Source organism: Crotalus tigris, unplaced genomic scaffold (genome assembly GCF_016545835.1).
Source record: "Crotalus tigris isolate CLP2741 ecotype Arizona unplaced genomic scaffold, ASM1654583v1 scf7180000018891.247784533:1973344, whole genome shotgun sequence".
NCBI classification, from domain to species: Eukaryota; Metazoa; Chordata; class Lepidosauria; order Squamata; family Viperidae; genus Crotalus; species Crotalus tigris.
This window is the reverse complement of record NW_024097260.1, coordinates 495,810-508,064: the sequence shown is the minus strand read 5'-3', so window position 1 is coordinate 508,064 and position 12,255 is coordinate 495,810. Positions and strand designations below refer to the sequence as shown.

The 12,255-nt window shown below is 46.3% G+C and overlaps 1 protein-coding gene across 16 annotated transcripts in view; it reads left to right on the top strand.

The window, feature by feature from the left end:
• The window catches only part of NCOR2 (nuclear receptor corepressor 2), a 233,097-nt gene that overhangs the window by 218,113 nt on the left and 2,729 nt on the right, over positions 1 to 12,255 (top strand). For 12 of the 16 annotated variants that reach the window (XM_039357314.1, XM_039357316.1, XM_039357312.1 and 9 more), the window contains 8 exons: positions 356 to 463; positions 553 to 701; positions 3,302 to 3,501; positions 5,356 to 5,496; positions 5,585 to 5,730; positions 6,997 to 7,050; positions 8,764 to 8,994; positions 11,866 to 12,045. In XM_039357314.1, coding sequence (XP_039213248.1) covers positions 356 to 463; positions 553 to 701; positions 3,302 to 3,501; positions 5,356 to 5,496; positions 5,585 to 5,730; positions 6,997 to 7,050; positions 8,764 to 8,994; positions 11,866 to 12,045 — 1,209 coding nt within the window. The remainder of the gene's footprint in view (positions 1 to 355; positions 464 to 552; positions 702 to 3,301; positions 3,502 to 5,355; positions 5,497 to 5,584; positions 5,731 to 6,996; positions 7,051 to 8,763; positions 8,995 to 11,865; positions 12,046 to 12,255) is intronic. The other 4 variants (XM_039357325.1, XM_039357321.1, XM_039357323.1 and 1 more) reach the window with 3 other exon arrangements.

Genomic DNA, 12,255 nt, shown 5'->3' with positions numbered 1-12,255 from the left:
CATCCAGGTCCCATGGTTGGATGTGAAGGACCTCTTGAATGTTCTCAAGTCATCTTCTCTAACGTAGGGATCCAAGCAATGAGATCACAGAATTCCAGGTGTCAAAAGTGGCCTTTGAGGGTATCTTTCATCCTTTCCCTAGCCTAGGGCTAGAGAACCTTGGCTCTTTTATGACTGGTGGACTTCAACACCCAGAATTCATGAACCAGCCATGTTGACTCAGGAATTTGGGAGTTGAAGTCCACAGTTCATAAAAGAGCCAAGGTTCCCTACCCCTGCCCTACCAGCTGTCATCACAGTGCTGAGAAGGAAAGGCTGCCACCAACGTTTTAAGAATCTCTTTTGTGTTCCTCAGTTTTCCGTGGGAACTACAGTCCTGACGGCATTGAAACCATAAGCCCCGTGAACTCCCCCTCTGCCCTCCACGAGAAAGGGATGAAGCTGACTCAAGATAAGGAGAAAGGTCAGGGTCTCCTCCATCCATAACAGGGACCCTTCCCCGCTTGGCTATGGCGTGTTTCATTCCACCTTCGTTCCGCTCTTCTCATCTAGGTTCCCTCAAACCTTGTGGAGCGGAGATCTCACACATGCAACAGCTCCACCAGATCAGTGAGGGTCGCCAGTCCCCAGGTCAGCCGTTACAGGGACCCCCAAATGCCAAAGGACATCAGCGGGTCGTCACCTTGGCCCAGCACATCAACGTAAGTGGGGATGCTCCGAGGGTCGTGAATTGCAAAACCCAGTTGTAAGTCATCTTTTCCAGTGGTGTTGTGGCTTCAGTTGGTAAATGGATGGTTGCAAGACAGGGACAATCTGTCGGGTGCCTCAAAAGGATGGTGGTCTCTGAGGGTGGAGCTTTGTTCTCCGAGCGTCTGGGTTAGTTTCCGAACGTTTCATTACCAGGCTGGGTAACGTCTTCAGCGGAGTTTAGGGGATGTCTGTGTCGGTGTTCTGTTTATAAGGGCTTGTTGAGTGAGGGTCTCGTGATGGGTCAGGGGTGAGTCATCAGTGAGAGGCTTGTGATGGGGGGGTTACATCACGTCATTCTGTGGGGGGGGCAGGTGGAGTTGCATGTGCTTTGGGATACCTTTTGCTTTCTATATTTCCCCTCCTCCCTCCATCCTTTCGAGATAGGCATGTGTCTCCCTTTATCAAGGAGATTCTTACAGAGAAACAAAACTGGAGAAGGCCTTGAGATGCACGCCAACTGTGTGTCACCCTGTGGATTGGCTGGATTTCAAATGGACATTATGATTTTGATGGGAGGAGGAATATTGCTGATTTAATTATACCCTTCAAGCGGGATTTTCCCCGGATCTTGCTTTGCCTTCCCTACTGTTCCTGACCCCTAATAAAAGTTTCCTTTGGAGATGATGCCTGTTTCAAGAGTTCTGCTTTCTTGGGTGGTTAGCTGAGGTGGGTCCTTACACCTGTCTTCAGGCACTTTGGAGAATAGCTTGACTCCCTCTTCTTTGGGGCAGCCCCTGAGATACTGGAACCCTGCTATCCTGTCCCCCCTTGTCCTTCTTTTCGTTAAACTAGACATACCCAATTCCAGCAACCGTTCCTTATCTGTTTTAGCCTCCGGTCCCCTGATCGTCTTTGTTGTTCTTCTCTGCACTCTTTCTAGAGTCTCAGCATCTTTTTTATATTGTTGCGATGTGATGCATGGAAGACAAGCGCCATGTTCAACTGGGGCTCGGAGGCAAGTCTGCAAACCTGCAGAGCTGTTGTTTGTCAGGACCGTAAATCCCACACTGGGGGATCTGTGGAGATTCTCAGTCATCCCGGTCCTGGTTGCTTTTTTCAAGAGGCCACTGAACTTGGTTTTTTTCCCTTGAAGACGTTCTGCTTCTCACCCAAGAGGCTTCTTCAGTTCTAATTGAAGAATCCTGCATTTCCCCACCTTTCGGTTAGAACTGAAGAATCTTCCTGGAGGAGAAGTGAAACGTCTTCAAGGAAAAGCCCATTAAGTCCAGCTGCCTCTTGAAAAAGCACCTTTGGGACAACCACACTGTTGGGGGTGGGGGGACCATTTGGACCCTCTTCAGACAACCACTTGGCTATGTCTGGAGAAGACTCCTGCGAGTCCCTTGGACTGCAAGGCCTTCAAACCGGTCAGTCCTAGAAGAGATCAACCCCGACTGCTCTTTAGAAGGCCAGATCCTGAAGTTGAAACTCAAGTACTTTGGCCACCGAATGAGAAGGAAGGACTCACTGGAGAAGGGCCTAATGCTGGGAAAGATGAAGGGCAAGAGAAGAAGGGGACGACAGGGAATGAGATGGCTGGATGGAGTCACTGAAGCAGTAGGTGTGAACTTAAATGGACTCCAGAAGATGGTAGAGGACAGGAAGACCTGAAGGAACATTGTCCATGGGGTCGCGATGGGTCGGACACGACTTCGCAATTAACAACAACAAATGACCTAATGTATGTGAAAATCTCACAAATCCTACCCTATTTCTCTTCATCAAAGAATCATCAATCACCACCAAATCAGCAAATACGTTTTCACATTAGTAATCTTAATGACTCCAGTAAGTCATTCAACACATTCTAAATCGAGAAATTGAAACAAAAATCCATATCCATATATTTTGCCAGGAAAATTGCATTTATGTATGTCTCTAAAGTTACTAAATTAAGCTTGATTTTGGGTAGAATTTTTAATTTTTATTCTATGTCAAAACTGTTTATATGTTACTCTAAGATATGTTTCCCTAATTCATAAATTTATTCCTGTTTGCATGATATCTCAATCAAAACCAATATTGCAAGACAGATCAATTACATCACTGCTTTTGCAATGGGCTAAGAAAGTGATAATGATTTGCCTAAAGTCACCAATTTTTTTGGGTGCCTTTATGTAATAATTGAAGAACTGTTTCCTGGTTCTCTTAAGCATTAATCAAAAGCTTTATGAACGACTTCTAAAAACATTCAGCTTAAATGGACTCCAGAAGATGGTAGAGGACAGGAAGGCCTGGAGGAACGTTGTCCATGGGGTCGCGATGGGTCAGACACGACTTCGCAATTAACAACAGCAATGTCTTCAGGGAAGGGACCAGGATCCAGGCGCCCTTGAGATATTGGAAGACTGCTATCATGTCCCCCTCCTCATCCTTCTCTTCAGAATTGCTTGTGGGGTGCCAGGCTTGGACGCGCGTGGCAGGTGGTAGCGTGGCCAGTAATTCTTGTGTTGCTCCAGTCGAACTGGTGGTGTTGGCGTTAGCGATGGTGAACTCTTTTGAGAAATGACCCGCAAGAAAAAACAGAAAGATATGCCTTCTCTTCTTACAGGAAGTCATCACTCAAGACTACACGCGCCATCATCCCCAGCAACTCAATCCCCATATCCAGCCTCCTGTCTACTCCTACTCGGGGGCTGCTGCTCCTGTGCTGGATCTCCGCCGAGCCCCTCCTGAATCTTACCTCCAGCACCAACCAATGGAACATGTTTCATCTTCTAGAATCTCCCCTGAAAGTGAAGCAGACCAAAGGTGAGGCCATCCTCTCTCCTTCCCGTCATGAAAGAGGTCCATGAAGGTGGAAGATGGGCTGTAGGAACAGAAAGGGTGCCCAAATCCAGGTTGGTGGAGAGAATAGAATAGGATAGGATAGGATAGGATAGGATAGGATAGGATAGGATAGGATAGGATAGGATAGGATAGGATAGGATAGGATAGGATGATTGTATAATAGAACAGAAGAGAACAGAACAGAACAGAACAGAATAGAATAGAATAGAATAGAATAGAATAGAGAATAGAATAAGGAATAGAAATAGAAATAGGAATAGAATAGAATAGAATAGAATAGAATAAGGAATAGAGTAAGGAATAGAATAAGGAATAGAATAGAAATAGGATAGGATAGGATAGAATAGAATAAGGAATAGCATGGAATAGAATAGAATGGAATAGAATAGAATGGAATGGAATGGAATGGAATGGAATGGAATGGAATAGGAATTTAGATAGAATAGAATAGAATAGACAGATTGTAGAATAGAATAGAATAGAATAGAATGGAATAGAATAGAATAGAATAGAATAAGGAATAGAATAGAATGGAATAGAATAAGGAATAGAATAGAAATAGGATAGGATAGAATAGAGAATAGAATAAGGAATAGAATGGAATGGAATAGAATAGAATAGAATAGAATAGAATAGAATAGAATAGAATAGAATAGAATAGAATAGAATAGAAATAAATAGAATTAGAATTGAACTAGAAGGGATCTTGGAGGTCTTCTAGTCCAGCCCCCTGCTCAAGCAGGAGACCCTATACCAGGGGTAGGCAACCTTGGCTCTTTTATGACTCGTGGACTTCAACTCCCAGAATTCCTGAGCCAGCATGGCTCAGCTTGGAAACCTCTCCCTTTCCTCTCAGCATGGCTGGCTCAGGAATTCTGGGAGTTGAAGTCCACCAGTCATAAAAGAGCCAAGATTGCCTACTCCTGACCTACACCATCTCAGACAAGTGACTTTCCAATCTCTTCTTAAAAACCTCCAGTGATGGAGCACCCACGATTTCTGGAGGCAAAGCTGTTCCACTGGTTAATTGCCCTCACTATTAGGAAGTTTCTCCTTAATTCCAGATTGCTTCTCTCTTTGATCAGTTTCCACCCATTGTTTCTTGTCCTGCCCTCAGGTGCTTTGGACAATAAATTGAACCCCTCTTCTTTGTGGCAGCCCCTCAGATACTGGAACACTGCTATCATGTCACCCCTATTTCTTCTTTTCTTTAGACTAGCCAAACCCAAGTCCTGCAGCCGTTCTTCATATGTTTTAGTCTCCAGGCCTTGGATCATCTTAGTTGCTCTTCTCTGAACTTTTTCCAAGGTCTCAACATCTTGTTTGTGGGAGACTTAGCATCCCGGAGGTCACATTCAAAGAACAGAGAGTGTGAAAACCCCTTACGCATGTTTGTGAAAATAATCACTAGTGGTACAAACTCTGACGGAGATACCTGTCCATACCTGGCCTACATGTCTGTGGAGTTTCTCAGTCCTCCAGGTCAGGGTTGTCCCCAAGATGCTTTTTCAAAAAGCAACTGGACTTCCTTGTTTTTCCTTGAAGACGTTTCGCTTCTCACGCAAGGAGCTTCTTCTGTTCTTGGATGAGGAGCGACATGTCTTCAAGGAAAAACAAACCCTGTTCGTTGCAATTCTCGTTTTGGGCCCTTCAAACCTCCAGATCTTCATCCATCAGAAGGCTCCTCTCTTTCCCGTCTCACCCAATGGAAGAAACACAACTTTCAACCTCCAGTGAGCTGCTCAACCCACCTGCCTTTAGTTTCACGAGCTTCTTGTTGCCCGAGTCTCACCTTCTCACTCGTAACCTCCGCAGATCGCCTGAGCAAATTAAAATTCCATCTTCGGACAACTGCATTGAGCCGATCTCTCCGCCGGAGGGAAACGCAGAAGCTGAGCGTGTCCGAAACAGCGCCTACCCTGTTCTGTATCGCGAGGGCGAGCAGCTGGAGCTGAGGTAAGAAGGCGGGCGGACAGCGTAGCGAGGGGTGACGTGGCTTGGGGTGTCAGCCGAGAAAGACTCGGGGATCTTTTCAATCTGGCAGAGGCTGCACCCGATCCCCTGGAAACAGCGTCCAACCGCCAGCGTTCTTCAGCAAACTAACAGAGAGCAATTCCGCCATGGTGAAATCCAAGAAGCAGGAGATCATCAAAAAACTCAGCACCAGCAACCGGAACGAGGCAGAATACAGTGAGAATTTCACTCGGCTCTTCTGTCTGTCTGTCTGTCTGTCTGTCTGTCTGTCTGTCTGTCTGTCTATCTATCTATCTATCTATCTATCTATCTATCTATCTATCTATCTATCTATCTATCTATCTATCTCATCATCTGTCTACTATCCAGCTCTTTCTTTCTTTCTTTCTTTCTTTCTTTCTTTCTTTCTTTCTTTCTCTTTCTCTCTCTCTCTCTCTCTCTCTCTCCCTTCTTCCTTTCTTCTTTCATCTCTCTCTCTCTCTCTCTCTCTCTCTCTATATATATATATATATATATATATATATATATATATATATGTCTGTCTTCTATCTAGCTTGCTTTCTTTCTTTCCTTCTTTCTTTCCTTCCTTCCTTCCTCCATATCTCTCTCTCTCTCTCCCTCCCTCCCTCCCTCCCTCCCTCCCTCCCTCCCTCCCTCTTTATCTATCTATCTATCTATCTACAGCAGTGTTTCCCAAACTTGACAATTTTATGGCTGTGGAATTCTGGGAGTTGAAGTCCTCATGCCTTAAAATTGTCAAGTTTGGGAAACACTGATCTACACCATATGTATGTATGTATATATGTATGCAGTTCTCTGGCATGTTTGAAAAAAAATGCTTCAGATATGCTGAAGAATTAATTGTTGGCTACCTATTCAGTCAACGAATTGTTCACCATGGGCCAGTTTCCCCCAAAATTGGAAGTACATAAAGGTTTTGGGCCAAATCATCGTAAAACGTGATCACAGGCCCACAGGGTGCTGCATGCGTTCATAAATGCAGGCTGGTTGCTGTCCACCCACGCTTTCACCTTGCACGATTGCAAGCGAGCCTCTGGCCATCAGAACCTCTGAATCAGGTTATAGGTATCTTTCTGGAGATCTGTCATGACTTTGAATGGTCACTTTATGACCGGTCGTAACTTGAGGACTTCCCTGTAGTTCTTTTCTCCATCTATCAGTCTATCTATCTGTGTCTGTCTGTCTGTCTGTCTGTCTATCTATCTATCTCTGTCTGTCTGTCTGTCTGTCTATCTGTCTGTCTATCTATCTATCTATCTATCTATCTATCTATCTATCTATCTATCTATCTATCTATCTATCTATCTATCTATCTATCAAGACAGTTCATCTGAGTTTTCTCAGCACCGAATCTTGGTAGCCCCAAGATTTTTTTCCCCAAAAAACGACGTTCTGAAATTGTAGTAGGACTTCTTCGGATGTTGCCTCCTCTAAGGTGTTTCTCTTTGATCTTCCTTCCAGATGTTGGACAACCCGGAACAGAGATTTTTTACATGCCAGCAATGACAGGAACAGGTAAGTACTAGAACTCTTTCTGCACCCTGTGTTTGATTTTTCCCTACCTGGAATGGTGCCCTCTTTTGGGGCCACTCGGCACGTGAGGTTGGGGGTGACTTTTGCAAGCTGATAAAGCTGGTTCAGCTGTCCCCCAACAGAAGATTGAAAAACCTTAAAAACATTTGGAGAGGAGGAAGAAGCCCAATGATAAGTTGGATTGTTAATTTTTTTTCAATATAAAAAAATCACCCCATGTTCCTCAACCTCTGTCTCTTGGCCTCATTTAATTACATTTTAATTATTTCCCTCTTTCCCTGGGAACGTTGGGCAAATAGCTGCCCCTTTAGTGCTTTCTCTGGTCTTTTTGCATTGCCACACCTTAACTGCATGGCTTCTAATGACTCACAATTGCGACACCACCACCAGCATGACACCACTGATCCCGAGTCAAACCGTACCACTTGCTTAGCTGACGTCCTCTTTTGCCTCCACCCCAAAATTGGGGAAAAGGCTGGAGGGAAAACTGTGGAAGAATTTGAGAAAATTGGCATAGCTGGTGGACGGGACCACTCCCATGGGTGCCCAGGAACGTGTCCTCAGATTTTATGAGGGCTGTTGGTCCCATGTCACGTTGACGTTGGGAGAAGACCAGTCCCTCCATTTTGAAGGCTTCCAATAAAGGAAGTGGTGGTAGCCATTCTTCCGTTGACCTCAAGGTTGTCCATGGTCAAGTATAGGATGGGCTAGAGTTTAAGAACATCAGTTTGGGCAGTTACTAAAAAACATGGAGAAGACAGGTGGAGACATCTTGGTCTCACAAAAGGAGCCCTCCCAAACAAAATTTTTTCTTTTACATTTCCTTTCTGTCTTCCTGTTTACACTGAATTCATATTTGCAGTGAAGACATTCAACCGATCAAGGGATCCACCAAAAGGTGAAGGACTTTGCCAATGGTATTGTCCACGTATTTCAAGGAACATTGAGGAGTCCCACCAAGCCCTCATGACCTCTGGCAGCTAGGATACCATATATATATATATATTCCCAACGCTTGTCACTTGTTCTGTAGAAGACAGTGAAGAAAGATTGCAGTGATGGCTATCATTCTTTCAAGGGATGGTGTGCTTCGTTGAAATGCTACCAGTTCTGTCTGGAACAAGGACATCAGAAACACCTTAGAAGATGAGGAGAAGGAGGATGACCCATAGATGGGGTAGATCCAGGTCAACCCTCCTCTCTCTTTTGCCCTCCGGTCAGCATCAGTTGCAGTCACCAGAGAGGCACCACGAGAGAGGAACACAACAAACATGGGTAACATCTGAACCCACTTAAGCTCAAAGCCCCCTCACAAAGCCAAGATGAAACCATGCCAGGGCTGAATACGAGCCAGCTTCCTCCCCACCTCTGTCTTTAGAGTCGATGTGTGCGCCCAACGTGGCGCTCCAGAAACAGACAACCCATGCCTCCGCCTGCCTTCCTTCCTTGGGAACATCTCCAGAACTTGGGACCAGGCCACGCGTGGTCTGCATGGCAGGGTTTGGCGGGGAGAGAACTAAACACAGCGGGCGGCGTTGTGTCGTTTCGCAAGGATGTGCTGACAGTTTTATTTCTCCCTTCCCTTCCCTTCTCCCTTCCTTTGTTTTCTTCCCTCCCACCTCCCCCATTTCTTCCTCGGCACCCCCTTTTCTCTGCCCCCCTCCCAAACCCCCTCCCTCCCTCCCGTACCCCCAGGGTTAATCAGTTGTAGGAGCCAGGCGGTCCAGGAAAACCCTAGTTCCAACATGGGGCTGGAGGCCATTATCAGAAAAGCTCTCATGGGTAAATATGACCATCGGTGGGACGAGCCCGCTTCGCTCGGTACCAATGCTTTTAACCCTCTGAATGCCAGCACAAGCTTGCCCGCTGTTTTGCCCGTAACCTCTGCTGATGGACAGATTGACGATCTTCCTTCTTCCACGCCAGGTCGGCCCGGTTGCGTTGACGCGATTAATCCTCCCTCTCTGTCTTTTCCTCCTTTCTCCCTGTCTCCTTGTGTGTCCATGTTTTAATGGCGCCGATGGATGCACCTCGGGGTTTGTTTTTATGTCTCTCTGTGTGTGTATCAGCGCTTAGCCCGGCTTCCGATAAAACAGTGGTTCTCAACCTTTTTAATGCCGCGACCCCCAACCGGTCGTAAGTCGAGGACTACTCAACTGGTGTAGCACCGTTTGCAGAATGGGACTTTTGGCGGGCTCAGCAGGGCAGAGACAGCCTGGACAATTCCTATTGGCTTTTGAAAGCCAATAGAATTAGACTCTATTCAAGAGAGTCTATTCTATTGGCTTTCAAAAGCCAATAGAATAAAAGGGAGTAGCACAGCTAAGGAAAAGGGGGGAAAAATGGCGGACTGCGTTGTTTGGCGACCCCCGTGAAATGGTCGTTTGACCCCAAATGGGGTCCTGACCCACAGGTTGAGAACCATTGCGATAATACCATTGACCGTTGGGCTGTCTCTCCTTTCCCTCTTCGTTTTTTGTTCATCGCTCCGTTTTCCCGCTGTCCAGATGACTTGGTGGTTAGAAATATTGGGGTGTGTGGGAAATACTCTGGGGTTCACCCCAGGCAGTCTGGGACGGGACAATAATGCCACCCCTTGCTCACAAAGGGTATAGGTACGTGTAGTCCTTGGCTGTCCTTGACCATTTGGTTAGTGACAGTTCAAAGTTACAGAGGAGCTGAAAAAGGTGACTTCTGACAGTTTTTTCACATTTAACGACAGTTGCAGCATCCCCATGGTCATGTGATCAGAATTTGGCAACTGGCATGTACTTATGACTGTTGCATTATCCCAGGATCATGCGATTCCCTTTTGTGACTTTCTCACGAAATCAGCGAGGAAGCCAGATTTCATTGAATAACCGTGTTACTAACGGAACTGCAGTGATTCACTTAATGACGATGACAAGAAAGGTCGTAAAATGAGGCAAAATTCACTTAGCAACTGACTCACTTAGCAATGGAAATTTGGGGCTCGATTTCCTAAGCCAAGGACTACGTATACACCTCATTCACTTCACAATAGCTGCAAATATATATATATATATATATATATATATATCAAAAAATCTGGTCCGGTCACATGGGTGCCTTGGTTTACGACCGTCATGACTTGCAAGGAAATTACGACCCTTTACGGTTGTAAGTGGAGAACTACCAATCGTGCAAGGTGAAAGCGTGGATGGTTTAGATTGAGGGGAAATTGCTGTTAGGACGAGGGTGGATAAAACATTTTGAGAGGTCCTGGGTGCTCCCGGAGGTTGGTTGTTTTCTTGCAGACGCTCCGTTATCCAAACTAAGTAACATCGTCAGTGCTAGAAGGGATTGAATTGAAGGAAGGAAGGAAGGAAGGAAGGAAGGAAGGAAGGAAGGAAGGAAGGAAGGACTATGAGGTCCTGGGTGCTCTTTGAACTTGCTTGTTTTCTTGCAGACGTTTCATTACTCAACTAGGTAACATCATCAGTGTTAGAAGGGATTGAATTTAGGGAGGGAGGGAGGAAAGCAAGGAAGGAGGAAAGGAAAGCAAGGAAGGACTATGGGGTCCTTGGTGCTCTTTGGGCTTGTTTGTTTTCTTGCAGATGTTTCATTACCCAACTAGGTAACATCATCAGTGCTAGAAGGAAGTGGAATTTAGGGAGGGAGGGAGGGAGGGAGGGAGGGAGGAAGGAAGGAAGGAAGGAAGGAAGGAAGGAAGGAAGGAAGGAAGGAAGGAAGGAAGGAAGGACTATGGGGTCCCAGGTGCTCTCTGAGCTTGCTGGTTTTCTTGCAGACGTTTCATTACCCAGCTAGGTAACATCATCAGTGCTAAAAGGAAGTGGAATTTATGGAGAGGAGGGAAGGAAGGAAGGAAGGAAGGAAGGAAGGAAGGAGGGAAGGAGGGACGGACTATGGGGTTCTCTGAGCTTGTTGGTTTTTTTGCAGACATTTCATTACCCAGCTAGGTAACATCATCAGTGCTAGTACTAGCTGATTAGTGTTCGCATTGATGATTTTACCTACTTTGGTAATGAAATGTCTACAAGAAAACAACCAAGCTCAGAGGGCACCAAGGACTCCACATTTCCACCCTGAGCTACAAATATTTTCCTTTATTGGGACAGAATATTGTGGTGGCCTCCTTAGGCTAGCTCGGTCTTGGGCGATGACCATTGGGGTCCTTCATGAGGGTGCATTCTTGAAGACAAAAGAGGAATCTCTCTGGGCCAGGGGTAGGCAACCTCGGCTCTTTTATGACTCATGGACTTCAACTCCCAGAATTCCTGAGTCAGCCATGCTGAGGGGAAAGGGTGTGGTTTCCAAGATGAACCCTGCTGGCTCAGGAATTCTGGGAGTTGAAGTCCACAAGTCCTGAAGGGGGCCAAAGTTTCCACCATTCTGATTCAGGAATTCTGGGAGTTGAAGTTCATGAGTCATAAAAGAGCCACGGTTGCCTACCCCTGCTCTGGGCCATTCACCCCTTTCCTTACAGCCTCAAATGAAGTCGTAGGTGACAGTCATTAATTAGGTCAGAAATTGTCCCAATCGATGTACAGACACAGAAACATATCCCGTACATCATTGTTGTTGTATGTCGAGGACTGCCTGTAGTGTGGGTGAAATGGGGGGAGGTCTTTCTTTGTTTCTCAGCCCACCCACCCTCCTCTCTTTTCCTGCTCTCTGCTAAGCCTCGTTGTTCTCCTGTTGTGATCAAGTCCCTGGAAGATGGCATTGGGAGGGCACCCAGCTCCTTTCCGCCCGTTCGACGGGGTGTGACTTTCTCCTGGGAATTGGAAAAAGGTTGTGTTTTTTTTCCCACAGGAGGAGGGAAAGCAAAGTCTGCCGCCCGAGCCAACAGTCGGAAGGCCAGATCTCCAGCTCCCGGCCTGTCCTCCTCCATTGAGCGGCCTCCATCCGTTTCGTCCGTTCACTCCGAGGGGGACTGTAACAGGAGGACACCTCTAACCAACCGTGTTTGGGAGGACAGGCCATCATCCACAGGTACTGCCACGTCCTTCTGTCCCAGGTTTGCAGTTCCCAGGAGTGTCAGGAGGCGCAGAGAAGCGGGTTGTGGCATGTTCAGTTTGGCTGGGAAATGCATTATCCGTCGTACCGCGTCTCCCCGAAAATAAACCCTAAGCTTGATTTTTTACGTGTGTGTCTAATAAGCCCTATCCCCCAAAATAAGCCCTAGTAAGACCTCACCCACTC